The 20372-nt window shown below is 45.4% G+C and overlaps 2 protein-coding genes across 4 annotated transcripts in view; both read left to right on the top strand.

The window, feature by feature from the left end:
* Positions 1-1017: 1017 nt before the first annotated feature.
* Positions 1018-2057, top strand: gpx2 (glutathione peroxidase 2). The gene is made up of 2 exons (XM_031847181.1): positions 1018-1239; positions 1704-2057. Exons 1-2 carry the CDS (start codon positions 1018-1020, stop codon positions 2055-2057), a joined length of 576 nt encoding a protein of 191 aa, XP_031703041.1.
* A 1687-nt stretch (positions 2058-3744) lies between these two features.
* LOC116383377 (signal-induced proliferation-associated 1-like protein 1) overlaps positions 3745-20372 on the top strand; it is a 33826-nt gene continuing 17198 nt past the window's right edge. Inside the window, exons 1-2 of one of the 3 annotated variants that reach the window (XM_031847165.1) lie at positions 3745-4027; positions 18630-20350. In XM_031847165.1, the coding sequence (XP_031703025.1) occupies positions 18868-20350 (1483 nt within the window). In that variant the 5' untranslated portion in view covers positions 3745-4027; positions 18630-18867. The other 2 variants (XM_031847167.1, XM_031847166.1) reach the window with 2 other exon arrangements.

Consider the following 20372-nt stretch of genomic DNA (forward strand, 5'->3'; position numbering starts at 1 on the left):
CATGTGTGTCTCTATCCATGTGCATATGAATATATATATATATATATATATAAATGCTACAACAAGGTAGCCAGAGGACAGAGTTGAATTATGTATACCTCGAAACTCTAACCAAGCAGGGGTGGATTGTTTTAGACAATGGGCTTATTTTCCTCAAGGGAGACGGTGTTGTGCCATGTTCAGTGACCTTTCTCAATGCAGTGCATGTTTGTTTACCATCCTGAATGTATATGTATGTGTAAGTTTGTGTTACGAATGTGACTCGCATTGCCTACTGTATCTTACACATTTAAGCAGTGTTACGACTGCTTATAATAATCTTTTCAGGGTTTGCTGAGGTGCCACAGATATGTCATTTTAATGTAAGGATGTTGCAAAAAAAATCAAGCAATGTTTTAAGTTAATAAATTTAAATTGCCATATTTAAAATGGATGTATTGGGTGTATGAGCTTTGCTGAGTCACTACATTTTGGATTGAGAGTGAAGTTAGGTTCCACGGAGAGTTCAGACAGGTTCATTTATTTTTCATCAGCTGCTGTGGAAGAAGACGCGTTAAATTTTTAAGGACTGAGAAATCTGAAACGTGTCATAGAGATACCAAACCCAAATGCATGCCATAATACGTGCTATTTCCCCATTTTCTCTTTACAATGAGCATGTCAAATACACACCCAGGGTAACACTTACTCACTTAAAATAATTCCAATGATTACCAACAAATTTAGGTTGAAGGAATTTCTAAAATGTAAACACCTTTCAAAGCTCATCTGAAATATAACAGTGCACGTCATTGTAATTCATGCAAAACTACTTTATGTATTTTTGTGGTTAGATAATCCATTAAATCAAACTATCTGCAACTTGTAAAGAGTATTGTTTGTGCGGTGTGGATCAGTTTCTTTCAGAGTCATTTGACACCCATGAAAGGCAGTGAGTGAGTCAGGTGACCAAGCAGTTGGATACAGTCACAGGTTGAGATCCCGTCTGCTTCCAGTGAGGAAAGCACAGGAGTCGAGATGACGTTCATCGCCAAGACCTTCTACGACCTGAAAGCCACCACGCTGGAGGGAGACTCGGTGGATTTCAACGTGTTTCGGGGACGGGTAGTCCTGATCGAGAATGTGGCCTCTCTCTGAGGCACCACCGCCCGGGACTTCAGCGAGCTCAACCAGCTTCAGAGCAAGTACCCCCATCGCCTGGTGGTGCTGGGGTTTCCCTGTAACCAGTTTGGATATCAGGTCAGTTGAGCAGCATGGTTCGGGTTGACCTTACAATATCTGGTCTAGATACACTGGAAGGCCAGAAATCTCATGACATGACTTTATATACAGATGATGTTTTTTTTTATTCACGTCAAATATACTGTATTAGTTCACTTATCGATACAAAACTTCACCCATTTTGGTGCTTTCTCTGGATATGAAATACATTTGTCAAAATTAGTCACCTGAATTTCATCAGACGTTTAAAGTCACTTTTAATCTACTATTTTGTGAATCGTCATTGGGTGTGCCTTACCCAATGAGAATGATTCATTCAAGTATTTCAAAAGAACAGCATGACTGCATAGTGTGAAAACTGTAACCAGCTTAATTCCCGTTATCACCAAAATGATAAGCGAACAATGGCCTTTAAAGTCTTTACCATATAGCTGGGGGGTACAAAACAACGGGACAATATGAAAATGAACACTGTTTTGCAGGAGAACTGCAGCAATGGTGAGATCCTGAATTCCCTGCAACATGTGCGTCCAGGCGGCGGCTTTCAACCCAGCTTTACCATCTTTGAGAAGTGCGACGTCAACGGCACAAGCACACACCCGGTCTTTGCCTATCTCAAAGATAAGCTCCCCTATCCCGATGATGACCCCACCTCCTTCATGCAGGACCCCAAGTTCCTGGTTTGGAGTCCCATCAGCAGGACGGACGTCTCATGGAACTTTGAGAAATTTGTCATTGGGCCGGAGGGAGAGCCCTTTAAGAGATACAGCAAAAAGTTCCCCACGATTGCCATTGAGCCTGACATTCAAAGACTGTTAAGATTAACCAAACCCTAAGAATAGCCTCCACCTCTTAATGACTTCTCATCAATCCTAGTCAAAGCTGATATGCTGTCCTCCTCACTTTTAAGCCTTATTAAATGACGGTGATATTCTGAAAAGCTGAGGGAATATTATCTGAGGCCTTATAAGTGCTTAAGAGTAGTGGAGGAATAGATTTGATGTATGTAAAACGAATTCTACAATATAGAAACGTGAATAGCAGGGTTGTTTTCCTTTTGCATGTCGTTCTGCTCCCTGTCCTATCAGAGCCTGGCCAGCAGATGGTGCTACTGGTTTGCCCATACAAGTAGATGACTCCTGTGACGCTTTTATGAATTAACATTCACCTCACACACGCTCACAAAATGTTTGCCCTGGAATAAAACCCTAAAAACCAATATTCTCTCTCACTGATGCATCTTCTTTTAAGCAGACCATATAACCAGCGAGGCAGCACCTATAAAGATGTATTGCTCTGATGCAAGGTTGACAAAAATAGATGGTCATGTCTGAAACAGCTCTGTGTAGGCATAGTAATGAGGCTTGACAAGCAGTGGGAAGGGTGTGGAATTATGATGCATGTTTTTATTGCACATTTAAAAGCTCACAGGCCATTCCTCTGCATTATGCACCCTCTCCTCTGCTGATTCGGTCTGTATTTGTTGAGATCTTCTTTCTTAAACATTTCCAAGTATCTGCTGACACCAGTAGCCCGCACAGCAGCAGGAATGCTTTACTACCACGGTGACACTTGAAGACAACTCCTAAATCATGAATTTAGAGGAGCATCGGCCTTGCCACTGTGTAATGAGCTCTTATCCAGCTCTGATTGCCTATGCACAGCGTGCATTGTTTCCAAGGTCTGCAGATTAGCGGTGGGTTTTCTGCACATCCACTCACATCCACATCAGCTGATGATGTCAGAGCCACAGGCTACACAGGCAGTGCCTTAATGTCTTTGGCAGGTTGCTGCGGGGACAACAGTGAAACAAAACAGCCATTTGACACTGTTTTAGATGTTTGTAGATCGCCTGACTCGCCATCTTTGCATATCACATTTAAATATTTGTATTGTCGTGATACACAAGGACATTTGATTAATATATTTCCCTCAAACCTACTGGTCTGTGGCTTACAGCCGAGTATTGTTGCCTATTAGAAACAGCAAATATTGGAGGAGGAATACCAGGGGCCTCTCCTCTGCACTGCTCCCCTGCACACTCAGCCTGCAGAAAAAACCCACCAAAGATCGTTTAGGCTTAAGTGATGAACCACTCAAATGGATTCTCGAAATTCTAAAATAATGGAAGAAAAAACCCCACCTCATCACATAGGACTTTGTGTCAAATTCTCTCGACAATACTTTTGATTTGCATATGTTTCGGTCCAAATAGCCCTGCAAGTAACTGCAGAAACATTATCTGAATATCTTTATCTTTGGCCCACATCTTTGAATCCGCCCACTCGAGCGACTTCAATTCTGTCCGAAATCAGACATGATAAACATAAAAAAGTGTGTACCTACAGAGAAAAGGGTGTAACTAAGGCAGAGTGAGAGCTCCTCGTTTCACCGCTCGTCTCCTCGTCTACCCACTACAGGTGAGCACTGTTGCCACGGTAACGTTTGCTTTGCCCACGATGGCTTCTCGCGAGACTCCAGGTCAGAGAGAGAGAGAGAGAGAGAGAGAGAGAGAGAGGAGGGAGTGGATGATCTCATCCCTCCAGCAGCTGCATAGCGCAGCCAGGCAAACCCGTAACTTTCTATCAAACTTCCAAGTTGCCTGTCGGAGGACGTCACCGGGGCATTATTTTCGGTTTGAACCGGAGCGAACACGTTTTCCCGAGAAGGTGAAGGAACGCGTGCTGCGCAGCGCGTGTGTCGGACTTACGGGACCTTGTTACGAGTTTAAACAAAAGGAGAAAAAAAAAAAAAACCCGCTTCGTATTGTGTGACATCCACAAGCTCGGGGCGGAAAGGAGGAAAGGTGAGTCGGGAGCGTGGTGCTCGTCATGTGCGCGGTGTGTAGCTCGTGGTACGAGGTGCCAAACGTTCCACACAACATCTGTCTGTGGACAAAGCGTATCTTTGTGCCGTGTGAAGGTGCAGCGTGGAGCCAGTGCGCAATCAGTGCCCGTGTTTTAGTTCCACTAATAGGGTTGGTGGTGAACGAAGCGGACTCAGTAATGAACGTTTGTACCCGACTATCACTGGGTCCAAAGGCATAGCATCCGCGGCTATATGTCAAGGGCATTGTTCCCCTCAGCACTGCTTTTTTTGGGGCAGCCGCTGTACATACAGGTGGTGTCGTGCACACTACACCACCACATATAGGACGTCTCCTTGTGTAAGTGTCACCACCCGAGTCATCTGTAATGTTTCAGCATGGTGGTGTCGCCACGCGAGGACGGATTTCACGCAGGTGACTTCCTTGTGCCACATCTGGCCCCGAGAGCTCTGGTTTGTTTCTGTTGCTTCTGATTAGGCCAAGCTGAGTGCATGCAGGTTCATCTTAATAAACAAACCGTGTCAAATGTCAAACAGGGTGTCCACTATAGTCACGGTCCCCCAGGACACTTTGAGCAGATGTTACCCAATACAGACTCTCCATTTGCTGATTTATTTCTGCGTAATGTGCAAAATATATCACTATGGTTGTAGATGGACAGTTTTGGAATAGATTAGAGAATACAGATCATGGCTACATGATAGATTAGGAAATATTTGGCAATGCTGAGCAAGAAGGTAAACACAAGTTTGTTTGATTAGTAACGAGCAGGAAACGGAGCCAACCGTTCAAAGCTCAAACATAAGCAGCATTGTGTCTAAACGAGCATATTTATAAAATCTCAGCTGTATCATACCAGTTACAACTATGCAGGTGGGTGCATTGAACATCCCCTCTCACTGAATCATAGGTCCTGCTCCAGTGGCTTGTTGGAGTTGGATAACTTGGCCATGAGTCAGGTGAGAAAATGAAGCTTTGGAGTCTATTGCTTGTGGCAAGGATCAAGGATTTTTAGGATTCTTAATAGGCTTAGCTGACCTGCGGCGCGGTGGGCATGACTGATCATACACTGCGCTGCAATTTTTTTTACTAGTGAGTCTAATCTCAGCTTTGTCCCATCTAAATCATAGCTATTATTCACGCTGGGCTGCTTCTTGCTTTCTCTGATGGGATTTCCTATATAGAGAACTAATCTAATGCAGAGGCAGCAGCTTTGTATCCCTATTGGGGAAGAGCATGCATGCATGCTCTGTTTTAATCTGCCACAATGGGCCGACAAGTCTGTGTTTGATGACGCTGACTGAAATCCCATTCAAGGTTGAGATAAGGCATAACTGCGTGGGACGACACACATCTAATTTCGGGAGGTCAAGTCCAAAGATCAGGATTTGTGCCGGCCTGCTCTCATCCAAATGCATCGACATGCAAAAACTCTACATGAGATTGTTCCTTGAGAAAGAAGCCATAGCGTCTCAAGTCTACCAGCAGAAATAGTCCCCCTGGTTTATTACTGAAGGACAGTGTTTCTATTTTCACTTTTATTGCATCATGCTTCTCAGACAACAACAACAATAGTTATTGTGCTTCATTTTGCCGTAGAGTCGCTCCAACGTGCACAGAGGGATGCTTCCTGTTGCTAAACTGAGCTTATGCTTCTATTGTCTCTTGTGCATTGGCTCGAAGGGAATAGCTCGAGCAAAGATAAAAGACAAGAGGAGCATTGTGCTGCTTTATAATTTGCCACTGTGGAATGTGTGTGCTGCAATTATGCTAAGTGGCCGTCATGAAATGCTTAAATTATCGGTTTTAATTAATTTCACAACGGAAAATTATATTATTGTTATGATTGATTCTCAAGTTCAAAGTGAACTTATCTTTATTGTTTTAATGATCGTAATGTGTGAAGTAGGTTTTTTGTGCCGCTGTCACTTCTAGCTGCCTGTTACTGACAGACAGGACAAACAGAACCTTCAGAAGTGGCCCTGGATGATCTGGTGCACCAGTGTGGCTACAAGGCCACTTTCTTCATGCTTGTTTATTCCATGGCAGACACCAACATGAGTCATGTGTTCATGGGTTTTCACACGACCTTCAGTTGTAGCTTGAAACATATCACTTTTTTTAGAACACACAAAAAAAAAAGGGAAGCTCCGTCAGTTTTTAGATGAGTGATGGGTCTGGCCAGGATGAGTCACTGATAGTCAGAAGTCAAATGACTTGATGGTAATGTGGCCTCCAGCGTTTGTTTTTCCGTGTGAGTGTCTATTTCGCCGGTGACTGAGACTCAGGGGGTTGATGAGTTTGATTGTAATGAAGTGTGACTATACGGGTCTGCGTTTCCTGCTTGCTAAACTGTTGGAATGCTCCGTCTTTGTCTGGATCGGACGGTCCACTGTATACCAGCCAATGGAAGGAAAGCAGAGGGCTTCGGAAGCTACAATAGCGATGATGTAATCCCTTTTCAGCGCACTGTCACAGAGTAAATGCATGCAGACAAGGGGAAAATTCCCCTCCTCTTCGCCCAACCTGCCACAAAGTTTAGGGAATTTTTACCTCGCAAAAAAAAAGCTCTGCAATTCGTACACTGTAATTATCAATACCAGAGATTCTGTAGGGCTCACTGCCGCTGAGGGAGTTTAGCATTGAGACAGGTGCAAAGTGTTGCTCTTGACTCTGGTCTGGACCTCATACCTGACTGACAGCTGTGTGTCCATTTGGTGGTCCGTTACTTCTACGCTCATGCACGAAAGCAGCCTCTCTGTGCCCGGGTTCTGTCATGCTGCGTCCAACTCTCCAACCCCCAAACCAAAACCCACAGTCATGCAGAGATCAGACACTGTGTAATTCCCCTTCTCTGCTCCCATCAAACCTCATGCATGCCGAAAATAGTACGACATGGCGTAAAGATCGGAAGATGGGGAAGAAAAACGTTTAAAAAAAGCTTGACAAACAACCACTTAAGAAAAACTTAAAGTGAGAGAAGATTAAAAAAAAAACCAACACGTTGGATAATAAAATCTGGAATTCTTCTTCTGATGATGATGATGATGTGTTGCTGCAGGCCATCCCCGCTGCCACACAGTGATGACTTGCTCGGTATTGTCTCGACATGTCTGCCAGTTGCGACACCGTCTCTGTGCTCGGGCCTGCACGCTCCCTGGAATGGATTGCAGCTCGGAGAAGAATCAAAACATCAAGCAGAGTTAAATGTCCTCGTGCCCCGTGCAGAGCCCGCGTGAGCAGCGGTGGAAAAATAATTCCACGTCCAAAAACCAGAGTTTTTTTTGCTGTTGTCCCTCCTGTGGACAGAAATCTGAGAAGCAGGCAGGAATGCGTGAGGACTCGGCCATGGCTGAGCTCAAAACAGATCTCAATGAATAGACAGGTCTGTTCAGCTTGTCCTCATTCCTCTGCACGCTTACAACTGTTTTTGTTTCTTTCAGGTGGCACTTTTACTATGTGATTTGTAGTAAAACAGGAATGCTGGCTCAACAATACACCGTGTGAAGTGTTCCCCCTGCAAAACACTACTCTCTGAACGCTGTCTGAGCTGCTTAAAGTTGTCTAAAATAGTCAAAGCATTCTCTCTGTAGTTTGTGTGTTGTGCTTTGTTTCCCTCCTCGTATTGCTCCAACATTTTCACATCCTTTGCTTTGGAACCAGGGAGTCCATTTCCACCCGGTGAGTTCCTGCTTCCCTCTCGGCTTTGCTGGAGAATGAGACCACTGTGAACCGAAGGCGTCCTTTGCTAGATTCAGATGACTTTTTAAACAAATAGTAATTTCAGGTGGACTGAGTGAAGGGAGTAGGGAAATATCCCACTCTCACTATTCCTGCAGTTTGTCCATGTAGTTCAGTATTTTATATATAACAACATATACTATATTACACTACTGAAATAATCAGGCTATACAGTTTATAACAGACCACTATCTGATGAATTAGGTCATAGTCTCTTTTTTCAAGTCGCTCCAGGTGCAAAGGGCAGATAATAACAAACATGTCTGCTTTCCCAGCCTTTCCTCTCTCGCTGCCTGTTTCCTGTGTGTTTCATTGATGTATTCCAGGATACCGGGGCCTGTATGCATAACATGCATGCAAAGCTGAATATTGACACGTGAGTGCTTGTGCTTAGTTCAGCAGTTCTCATTACTGTTACTGCTGGGGAGGAGGGGAGGCGGTAGTGTTGTTGCCATGTTTGTGTTTACATGCCACTCGTACTGGCCTTGAATGTCAATTTGGAGGAAGTCACGGGTGGATGTTTGATGCCAGAAATATGAGACATTCACCTGTACACATCCCGGTTTGCCCTGAATGTTTACCTTTTGCCTCATTGTTAACTGGCCCTAAAAACCAGGAATTAAAACACTATTTAAGGAAACACTCATGATGGTAGATTGGAATGGGGGAGCGCTCCAGTCAAAACTGGTTTGTTTTCCTCCTCTGTGACTTATGGGGATGCGAAGTCCTGATTATTGCCAGCCGGGGGATAAAAGTGTGTGTGTGTGTGGGGGGGGGGGGCGGCGTGTTAATTGCATTCTGCTTCACTCTATCAATGGCCTAAGACTAGAACAGAAGAATTACTGGGACAACTGTCGGATGTTGTCTGATTAATTAAGCAGATGTTCATTTGTCTGCCTTTTGCTGCCATGTATTTTCAATAGTGTGGTTTTTTTGTTGTCTAATGGAAACAAAAGTATTGAAAACACTGCACCCTCTGGGTGGCTGTTGTACATGAGATGTGGCTTTCAGGGAACTGGCTCACATGCATGATAAACCACAGTAGCAGAGCTGGCAGGAGTGTGCCAGTAAGTGCAGTGCAAGCCAGCAGCACAGCGCTGTGAAGGTTTGCACTGGGGTTTGCTGGCACACACTGATCTAGCAGGGCACCACTGTTATGCAACACTAGCTGACTTATCGCAGTCCAAAAGACTGTGTTATGAATTGATTAACCTGCGGCCGGACTGTTTATAATTGGACTGGAAGTGCACTGGGCTACGCGCTGGACACGTGCCAAAATCAATATGGTTCACGCGTATGACTTTGCTACGCTGTTGTTGTGGATTTAGTATCCGCATCAAGCCCTTCCATGTCCAGAACTGCACCTTTTTTAGAAACTATTTGCTGTTTCTGACAAATAATGTAGATTACGGAGGCTCACCTGAGCTTTCTGCTGAGTCCACAGTTGGGGAATTAGGCTGCCCTCCAAGTTGTGGGGGACAACACAGTCTGCCAGGCTTCTCCAGAGACGTGGCAGAGAATGCGTCTGAGGTTTTTCTGCAAGGATAATAAGCCCTCACTCTGCTGGTCCTCGTGTTAACTCGCACTGAAGCTCCCCCCCCCCCCCCGTCCCCAGCACTGCAGCCCATGTTGCTACCTCGTTAAATCGCTAACCTGGCAAGATCCTATTCTCATGTTTCGGCCTGCATACTTGCAAACCAAGTTACCAAATTTTGCAGGGAAGATCTTGTGCACTAGTCACACAATTAATGTCTTGTGGCAGCACAGCAGCTATTTGGCCAACGTGAGGGGATATTAATCAAGCTTTCACCTTGACTCTGGCCTTCCACGACGGCTGCCTCCGTTCTCCCGTTCACTGCGGCCCTGTAAGCTAAGGATCCTATTGTCTCCTAGCAGCACTCTCATGCTCCTCTGTCACTGATATTAGTCTGTGGGGAATCCTCGTACAGTTGAAATGCATCCCTCTACGGCTGCCTCTATTCATCTCTGCTATTAAATTAGTTGATGTGCTTCATCCTGATTGCTGCAGAGGTGTATTTGTTGGCCTAGCAGCTGTTGATCGATTGATAGATCAGGTTGTCTGACAAAATGAACTCCAAGGATGTGTAGAGCATCTTATGATAGATTTAATTGCATTCTCTGGGGGCCTTTTAAAGAGCCCGTGGTCAATGCTGCTGCTGCTGCTGCTGCTGCAGTGAAGCTCATGTTTCTCATGTTTGCTCAGCAGGGTCCCGACCCTTCCCAAGCGGCCTAATCAAACCATCACAACTGCTCCTCTTCCATAGCATCACCTTGCCACAACCTGTCCAGACAACACTATCAAAACAAAGAACAAACCAATATGTCACTCCGAAGGTATTCACATTTTTAAAATGCCATTTCAGCAACACAAAGGGTTCCTATTGTGGGTTCCTAATTTTCCCTGTGAGCTATTTCTTTGTTGCCGACAATGTTTTCATTCCTTTCTCCTGCCAGACTGTTATCTGATCTGAGCATTCAGTTAATGTGTCTGTGTTTTAGCAACAGATACTAGGTTGGTGTTGAATGGGCACATAGGCTCTGATTTTCACTCCAAACACTTTATTATTTCTGAGTTTGCAATAAATTAGAATGTGCTTTACTGTGGTAAAGGTGGTCTAATCAGGATTCTGTCTTGGTAGTCCTCTGTGATGTGGCTAGTTCGCTACCTGTGCAATCAGGCGGAGGATGTGAGAGGACAGGGCAGCGGATGACTTCCAAACATCACAGACATCTGTCATATTGACCCCTCTGCCTTGAGAATCCGTCAGGCTGCTGTCAACTGACCTCGCTGCTCATACACAGCTGTACACTAGCTCTCTCATCCTGGCTCTGTCCTCATGAATACAATCTTATTCACTTAATACAGATACAAACATCTATCGCAGTCCATCGTGGAAGCTAAGAAGAATAAAAATCCATAACCACAGCAATGTGACCCAATCAGGCCACCAACATTATCGTCCTCTGAGCCGTAACATTTTAGCATTGATTAGTTTGTTTCCATTAGGAACAACGGAGCCACGTGAGTAGTATTCCAATAAGGATTTGTATGTTATGCACGCTTGTTGCCTCTAAGCATGATGATTTTCAGGAATATTATTGACTGCGTTTATTTTATTTCCACTGCTAGTAGCCATGGGCCACGGGAGTAAATGGCTGTATTGGCCTGAGCCAAGCTAGGACTGGCACGGGTCAAAGGATCAATACTCACTGATGGGCACACACATGCACACAGCGGGGTTCTCTGGCATGCAGTGTGTGTGTGTGTGTGTGTGTGACCACTGGATGTCCCAACCTCCAGCCGCCAGCTGTGCACGCCACACGCTGAAACATTCCATCTCCGGCACCAGGCGCTCGCACAATCAAAATACGGTGATGTAATTGACCCACTCTGTTTATCCCTGTTCAAACGTTCTGCAGCGCCACAACCCTGCTGCCCCCCCCGGCCGTAACGTGACATTGAGCGGTCGAAATGAATCTGAACATGCTAGATACACTCGATGTGTGAGCAGCACTGCAGGCTCACTCTGATTTGTTTTGCTTGAGAGTGCCTGTGATCAGAGAATGAAGTAATAGCAGGCTTGGGAAGTGTTTTTGTCGGGCTGAGCCCCCATCCCCAGTCTTCTGGCACGTGGAGAGGCTGAATTATAGACGGCAAACGCACAAACTATTCACTCAGCCCTCCTCAGAGCATCATCACTGTTAATTATACTGCTGCTACTCTCGCATCCCTTCTATTTTAATCCTCAATTGATGGAAACTGCCTCATCCCAACAGAGCACACACACTTGAGAACACACAAAGGCATGTGCCATCCCCATGCTGAGCTGGGAGTGTTTGTTTTGGAACACATTCACAGCTTTTCAGATATTAAGCAGGGCATATATACCTTTCCTCGGGCGAATAGAGGAAATTCAGTGGCCCTATAAACACCTCTTTACCCCGAGCCCACACTGCCCTGTTAAATGAGGCACGCTGCTGGGAAATGCTCCCATTGCATTGGGGTTTAATCCAAGTGGCCTGGTTGCACACTTCAGCAATGCAAAAAAACATAAATATCTTTCGCAATTTTTACTACAATGTCGAAATATTCCAATATAACAGCAATAAACCTACAGTTGTTAAAATCAAATGAATGACTGCCTAGGCGGGAGTCACTTTACAGCCTCTCAGATAATCTGATGGATTTGAAATTGAAGACAGCTGTCCAATGCAAGTATCATAGTGTTTATAGTGGATGCTAATTTGCAACACCTATCCCTTATACACAGTAGCAAAAGCCCAAAATGACAAGGATTACAATGTGAGTGTGCCTATCAAGCACCTGCATGTGAGTCTTTTCAGAGTGAAAGTAGACCGGGTGAACAATGGTGCACAACACCCATGTTCATTGCTGCCAAAAATCAACAGGTGTTTGACCCATTTATACCAGACTGCTGTCACAGGTGATTACACAAGACCTGTGTCTGGAACTACTTTTTGCCACACACACAAACACACATCTGTGTTTTCCTGACTTTTGGGAACATTAAATTGACTTCAATTAATTTACTGACTTACCATAACTACTACCAGCCTAATTCTAACCTAAAACTAACCTCAGTTAGTCTTCATCCTTAAATCCTAAATGTGCCAAAGGAAGGTGTGTCCCCACAATGTGACAGTTTAAACAAAACTATGTCACCACAAGACGGGTAAAATACAGTTACACACACACCCTACCACCACTACTACTACTACACCCAACTATTATACCATTTCACTACTAGAAGTGTCCCAGAACTTATTGAAATGCAGTAATGGTTACACAGATTCGTCAGCTTTCCGTTCATTAAACGTGGGTACGGAAAGCTGACAGTGGTGATATGGAGATGCAACTTTATACAATATGATTTATCTCTTCATCACCTGATAAAAAGATTGAGAAGAACAAAGTTCATGGCTCACAGCCAGTATCTATTGTCTGTTCGGCAACAAGAATATACTATAATGCCTCACTGGCCTCCCATCTGCGAACACTTCCTGCTGGGCACATTATGGCACTCAATCAAGCCAGAAACACGTCTGCAGAGTTACACATGGCCACCGTGTTTATTCGCATGGGCAGCCCTAATTGGACTCTAACAGAGACCATAACTTGCATTTCAAACGTGATTTCCAAGAAAAGGTCATCTTAGTTTGAGGCCGGTATTACAGAAATAGCTTCTCTTCGAGCTGGCATGGGACCGAAAAGTGCTGTCTTTGATGTTTGCAGAAACAGAAAGTAGTTTGAATTATCTTATTCAGAAATAACTATTGTCCCATGAGTTTACTCTCATGAGCCAAATCAGCTTTTTTTTGTGTTTCAATGGAATTTGGTGTTTTATTTTCAGGGTTTTGCTCTGCGCATGTATGTGTGAGAGCCTTTGTCTCTGCGTGTACCTGTCCATGTAAATCAGGAGCTCACTGTCTCTCCGATGGAGTCCTCGCGATGGAGCCGGGCAGACAGGGCAGGAAGAGGGAAAGTGCAGCCTAGAGCAGACCTCCACTTTAAACCTCAGCTCCCAACTGCTGCAGCAGCCAGGTAGCCACCTCATTAGAATTTTTTACATTCCTCTTCAGGCAGCAGCGCACTGCTTCCTCTCCATTGCTCTTTATAATGCACAGCTTTTTAAAAGCTGACGAGCTTAAATCTGAACCTCCTCAATAAAGACAAGTCATCTATAAAACCACGTCAAATATGAGGCACTAAACCAACTCTGGCTCCGTCTCTGTAGATTATTGTATTTATGGACCATAAAGTTGTAAAGTTTGCGTTGATGTACCTAATCAACTGAATACAAGCCTGGCTTTTTCATCTTTGTTTTGGACGAGTTAGCTAAAAGATTAGAGTATAAGAAGTAGTGATCCTTTTTTAATCCGGACAGGCAGACCACCTAAGCTGTTAGCAGTGCAATTAGCTTTTATTTCGAGGTAAATGACCCTCTAGGATTTGGACAAAGGCTGTCTTTGTCCAAATCCTGGCCCACCCAGATAATGACATTGGAAATAGGACTGGGTTTACCATTTCTAACTATGAACACGGTCAAGTGTTTCAAGTGTCTATTTATCCTGCCGTCTCACCCACGCAAAATGTGAAAGGTGGAGTACTTTCTGGATAAGAAGAGAGGAAGGATCGAGGACACCCTGCCGGAGATAATGGCAATGAATATATCCTGGCGCTCCTCCAGACCTGTCTTCATGTGTAAGGCAGTGAGTGAATTTCACTTTGCCAGTGGTTAGCTATGCCCATTACTCACTGAGCTGTGCTGCAGTGATAGAGAGGGGCCCAGAGACGGGGCAGAGCGGCAGCACATCACAGAACAATGGCGATGATGGATGTGGATACACTGCCACCGGTTTTTGAAGTGCTCCAACTACACGCAGAGTTTGCATCACATGTGTGGTCGGTTGAACAATTCGTCGGTTCAGTTCCCGTTGTTATTGTGGCGTTCCACTTCATCCCGAGCTGGTATTTCATAAATCAAGGCTCTCGGTACAACTTGGCTGCAGAGATAGAAGACCGTAGTAGTAAAGTGATGGCAGACTTTAAAGTGTTTTACAACTGACTATCACTGTGACAGTCAGTCTTGCACTTTCCTCTAAGTATTTGCCCAAACATGCCCTACTTCTCTCCCCCCCCCCCCCCCCCACACACACACACACACACACAGACGTTCACATCACTTCCTCCACTGAAATTGGTGGAATTCCAGGATGTCGGCTCGCGGTTGGATGATGCTAGTATTGCTTGTCTGCCAGCGGGCCTGCCTGTTTTTCTCTGAAGGTGTCGGGTTCACAGGTTTGCTCAAACAGACGGGCGGGTTTGTGCTTGGTTCGTAGCCAGATGCACATACAGGAGGAGGGGAGCAAACAGAAAAAGGGTAAAAATAAAAAAAAGAGCTATGCAGATGGGAGCCGGGGGAATGGTGGAGATGCTTTGTTACTTCCTGTGCATCTGTTATGGCTACGGGTGGCCCTGGTTAATCTACACCTCAGTAGATGTGTAGAGACCTCAGTCTATCCCTCACTCCTGAAAACTACTTCCTTGACAGGAAATGATGTTGTGAAGGAGTCAGTGGATTTATTATTACTGCCCAATTTTTCTCTTCCAGAGTTTAAATCCTCTGTCTGACTGGTGCACAACCTTGTGGGAAAGCTTGCTCACTGTGGAAGAGTAACTGCAGCTTGGCTCCACTCTGTCGCTTTCATCAGGTTTTTCCCATGTTTCTCAGTCATCTGTCAGTTCATATGTGTTGCGGCAGCGAGTAACACTCATACAAACTCACACGGATCATTTTGTGCCTTCTTGCTATTTCTCTGGACAGGTGAGCCCTTCCCGTGCTCACCACAAATGTATCCTTCTAGTTCTTTGATGTTTCGATTGTTTCCGAGTCCTGGTTCAGTGTTTGCTTCATCTTCAATTCCCCTTGCATCTGATTCATTTGGTTTTCCTGGCAGGCCACAGTGAGGTTCCCGTGCCAGGCAATTTTCAAAGACTTCACTATGTTGGAATGGGGCCCCAGTCTTGCCCGGGACAGAGGGACCTTTGTGCCTGCTGCCCAACAGCCCAGTCGGCCCTTAGAGCAGAGGAAGATTAGGGGACAGGGTGAGCCAATGGGCTAAATGGTAGGGTGCCTGTTTGAAAGCCAATGGTGTCAGCCAAACAGCCCCTTAGCCCCATTCAAGCACACAGTAATTACAAGCTTGTAGGGCAATCCTTTGACTCCTTTGTCTCGGCTTTGGAAACACTTGCCCAGTCCACTGGGGAACTTCATTCCCTCTCTGTTTGGAGACCCAGGACGAAGAGTCTTTCAACTCCAGCATGCTGTCCTTTCTCTCGGGTACAGCAGCTAGCTCAGCAACAGGGATCCCCCTCCAGGGGGCTCTGTCTTTGAGAGTGTCTAGCACTGTGTCTTGATGATGACTCAGGTCTTTGCTTAACTTGCTCAGATTTTTGTGAGTCAGATTTGAAAAACCCAGACCCTAAGTTCATGCTTGTGATTCATCATCACAGTACTGTTCTGCTGACTGACTGCTGTCTGTCCCCCTTTAATTCCTTGTCGTGTGCGCGTGGGGAGGGGGGGGAGGCCCACTGTCTACTGTCTCAACACATGCACAACACATCCTCAGTCTGTATAAGGGCATGATATCAGAGCGCAGTACTTTGTGTCTAGACTCGTCCCTACAAATTGTAGCACCTCTGAGGTGTGCCGTGACATCACTAACGCTGCATCTGCATCTGCACCAGCGCTTTGCTCATCATTTGACGAGCCTGACGGACCAGCTGGGAGGTCAGAGACCCAATTATAGGAAGTTAACCTAATTTAGTCAACAGGCTCAAGCTGTCTGGACGACATGCCCCACAGAGCTGTGAAAAAAAGCCTCTGTTTAATCCAGCAGGGGGTGGACAGGGGATGGCAGGATAGGTTGGAAGAAGCCTTATGATGTGGGGTCTAGGGCCGTCCTTGACTAAAGAAATTCTTAGTCTTCTAACACTCATACAATTTTGTCAATTTATTTATTCAATCTACAAAACCGGGTTTCTCCACAAAGAATAATTTAAAGGTACCCCTTTAAGTCTGTGTATACAAGAGACGTGCTCATACGTTTTTGAAATGAATCATTCAGCATGAAAAAAGCATAGAAACGATTAATCGACTAAATAAATCTTAGTCGATTTAATGGCCGTTTTGGTCTAAGAGGGGGCTGCCCTAGTGGGGTCTCTGACTGTCTCGTTCTTTCAGCCCGTCTCTCTCTCAGTCACACAAACGGCCATAAGACAGACTCCCTCAGTCACTATGCCACACTCCTTCCTTTTAATCTGACAAGACCATGAAGCCAGTCATCTGTCTGTGTTTCCTTCAGCGAGTGGATTAGCGGCCCATTTTCTGGCACTTGTGTGTGTGTGTGTGTGTGTGTGCGTGCATGCGTATTTTGTGTGTGTCACTTCTCTTTTTCCATCTGTCCCTGTGGATGCTCGGCAGCATGCAGGAATGAGGCCCAACACTTTGGGACTGGACCTGCAGTTTAACATATATTTCCACTCTTATTCATGTCGGAGAAATAAGGGTTTTAGTAGGACATGATGAGTTTTTGTTTTTTTTATTCATTAATGAGTTTTTATTAATCTGCTCCAGACACTTAATGTACTCCCATGCCCTAAAGAATTGGTGCCCATTCATTAGAGGAGTGTATAGTTGGGAACCTTCCTTATGTGACAGATGTAAGATCACAGTGGCAATATTTTTCTTTTCATCTTATTTGAATTTCTTCTGGCTGAAGATTTTGTGTCATGTAACCATGAAGCTATGACAGCCTTGGTTTGAATCTGAAAATTGCCCTTTCAATTTGATGGTCTTTGCTCTGATCGGCTTATTATCGGACTACTAGGCTCCACGTGAAACCCTCTATAATTATTTTCTCGCTTGGGGACCCTGTTCATTACTGCTTTATGTTTGTGGTTCAAAAAAAGTCAACACAAAAATAATATAGGAACATATTTTTATTTTGCTGCTTGCTTTTGCTCAATATTGGACTAACAGAAGGGGTCTCTGCTGCAGAATATGCACAGGTTTAGAGGTTTGTTGTGAGAAAACACTCTTCTATGTCTTTGAAGACTGGGGATGCTTTATAATGCTTTAAATATATTTTCTACTAAGTACTGTATGTGTCGTAGTTGGCATAAAGTTGCCCCTGATGTTGGAATGCAGTGTGAAGGTGGCTGCGCTGTAGGTCCGTCACAGTGCACTGTTTGCTACTAGCTAATGTGATCACAGCCACAGCCAGGCAGTGTTGCGAGTGGAGCCTTAATCTCTGCCAGTGTCTCCCTGCTAAATTGGGCCGATTTGTCAGGCAGAGGATCATCACCCACTTTCAAAGAGCCCTTTTGCTTTTTGATGTGCAGCTTGGGATATTTGATCAAGAAAACTGCAGCTCCGCATCACAATTCACCAATGTTGGCTGCTAAAGGGGCTCGCAAAGAGACGTCAGTCAAGTCACAAGCCAAAAGTCATTGGCTTAGGTATGAGATGTTTTTTTCTCTCCCATATACTGTATGTCATTTTGGTTATGACTTAAGACCTGAACAGGTTTATTAAAATACCAACTAAGTCATCTTGAACGTTCTCTTTGGATAAATTAAGTCATTAGGGCAAAGGCATCGTTTTACCAAGACACACATTGTTGTCAAATCATTTTGAATTTGGCTGAGTTTTCCCGTTTCCCCTCGATGCTGATTCTGAAATTGGTTTGAAGAGTAGGCCTCCCTTATCTGAAATTGAACACCTCAGTGACTTTTCATTGGCTCTTAGAAAGCCGTCAAAGGGGGAAAAAAAATACATCCACATTCAGTTCTCCCGGCTGGTTTGTAGATTCCTTATGTATCGCTTTCATTTCCTACAGAGAGATTTGCATATCTGTAAAGATGTCCTCACCAGTTGCATTACAAGTTGCTCTGTTGTATGAAGATTGAAACTAGAATATCTTTACATATGGATGGATGCCCTAAAACCACAATGTTATTAAGTGGTGAAAAAATTGAGATATTTGTTTAGCTTAAGAAGTGAAATTCCAATGTCCCATGTCAAGGACAGTGAAACTGGGCACCGATCACAGCCAATCAGGTTTAAAGTCATCTGGTTTTCCAATACTAAGGATCTTATTTCTTAATTTAAGAGTTGCTACCCAGCCTCTCTTATTTCCAGTCTTATATATTTAAGGGGAAAGTGATGTGAGTCAGAAACAGATGTATTTGTTATCATCTTCTCTCCAGACTGACTGATTTTCCTTTTCTTTTCAGGATAGTTTGTCCGGAGAAAAGACAAATGCGGTGGCAGTGTCGACACAGTTGAGGAAGCAGTATGAAGGCTTGAATGCTGAAGAGGTGGGCTTGCCCCTGCTGCACAGTTGTTGTTTTTTCTGCCTCCTTACTCGTCGATCCAGACAATCAACCTTCCCATGAAGTCGGGAAGCAGCATCCCATCCCAGAGGCAGCCATGTCTCCTTGCTAAGTGCCTTTAGCCTTTTGCACTGGTGTCATGACCAGCCTGAAGCATCCACCAATGGAGCGCACCGTTGGGGGTTCCATCCCCGCCACTGATGAGTTTTACACCCGCCACCTCCGTATGGCCAATGGAGGGACTGTGGCAACCCGCACAGACAATGTCCATGCCACTGTGAGCGCAGGAGTGCCTAAAATGGGTGTACGGGCCCGGGTGGCTGACTGGCCCCCAAGGAAAGACCTTACAGGGATTGTGTGGCACTCAGCTACAGAGCCTGAGATCTCTGGTGTGCCCTCTGCTGGCAAAAGTCACATTAAGTTAGGCTCTATAATGAGCCCTCAGGACTCGTCAATGCTGCGTAACATTCACAACACTTTGAGGAATCGAACCCAGGCCCAGGCCAACAACTACAGCCCTGACACCCGGTACCTAGCCCAAGGAGACTACAGAGGCCCTGCACATAGAAACCGACATAGACGCATCCGTCAGCGCAGCAACAGTGATATGACTATCAGTGAGATGGAAGGCAGCGGAGACAGTGGAGAGGACTGGGGTCCAGCATCGGGAGCCAAATGGTCCCCACTCCATCGCGAATACGGTAGCACCTCATCAATAGATCAGCATGGCGCCGCTGGAGAGAGCTTCTTTGAAATGCTTAGGGCCTATCAAGGGGACAAAGTGGACCAGCGTAGCCCTGCTCCACAGAAACTGGACGACATGCTGATTGTTGGGCAAAAGCAGGCCAGCATTGATCTTCAGGAGGATGTCGTAGACAGCCCGACTCCTAAAGCCAGAGATAAGCCCCCAAAGAGAAGAACTAAATCTGAGACAGGGGGTGAGTCTATATTCCGTAAACTAAGGGGCGTGCGGGGTGACTCTGACTCCCCTAAAGCAGGGTCTGACGTAGAGGACAGCCGGACGGAGGACACGGGCCCCCTTTTCAAGCCCTGGGTGTGTCAGAAAAGCTTTGCCCACTATGATGTTCAAAGCACGCTGTTTGACCTCAACGAAGTTACTCAGCTGCGGCAGATTGCAGGCAAGAGGACAAATACCACCACGGGGGCATCTGCTGCTGCTGTAGCATCGGCTACCTCCACCCTCTCGTCCACACACAGCCTGCCTTACAGCTCCCCGAGTGGTAGCCAGGAAGACCTCAGTTCTAGGGACAGTCCTGGTCTGGACTCGGGGGATGAACAGAGCAATGAAATTCTGCTAAGTTGCCCCTGCTTCCGCAACGAGATAGGTGCTGATGGCAATGGGAGGCGCAGAATGGGAGTAGGTGGGGCAGGGTATCATGGGCTTGTGGGTGGTGGAGCGGTTCACAATGGCTCAGGGACCCTGAGTGGGGAGGGAAACTTGTACGAAACATCTGTGAGCACGCACTGCACTAATGCTGGAGTGGCAGTGCTAGAGGGACCAAAGGAAGGCCCCAGCATGCTCAGCGAAAAGGGCAAACAATACATTGTGGAGCATGTGGACCTGGGAGCCTACTACTATAGGAAGTTCTTCTACCTGAGGGGTAAGATTCATTTTACCGCTTT

Source organism: Anarrhichthys ocellatus, unplaced genomic scaffold, assembly GCF_004355925.1.
Source record: "Anarrhichthys ocellatus isolate YVR2014 unplaced genomic scaffold, GSC_Weel_1.0 scaffold7, whole genome shotgun sequence".
In the NCBI taxonomy this organism is placed as follows: Eukaryota; Metazoa; Chordata; class Actinopteri; order Perciformes; family Anarhichadidae; genus Anarrhichthys; species Anarrhichthys ocellatus.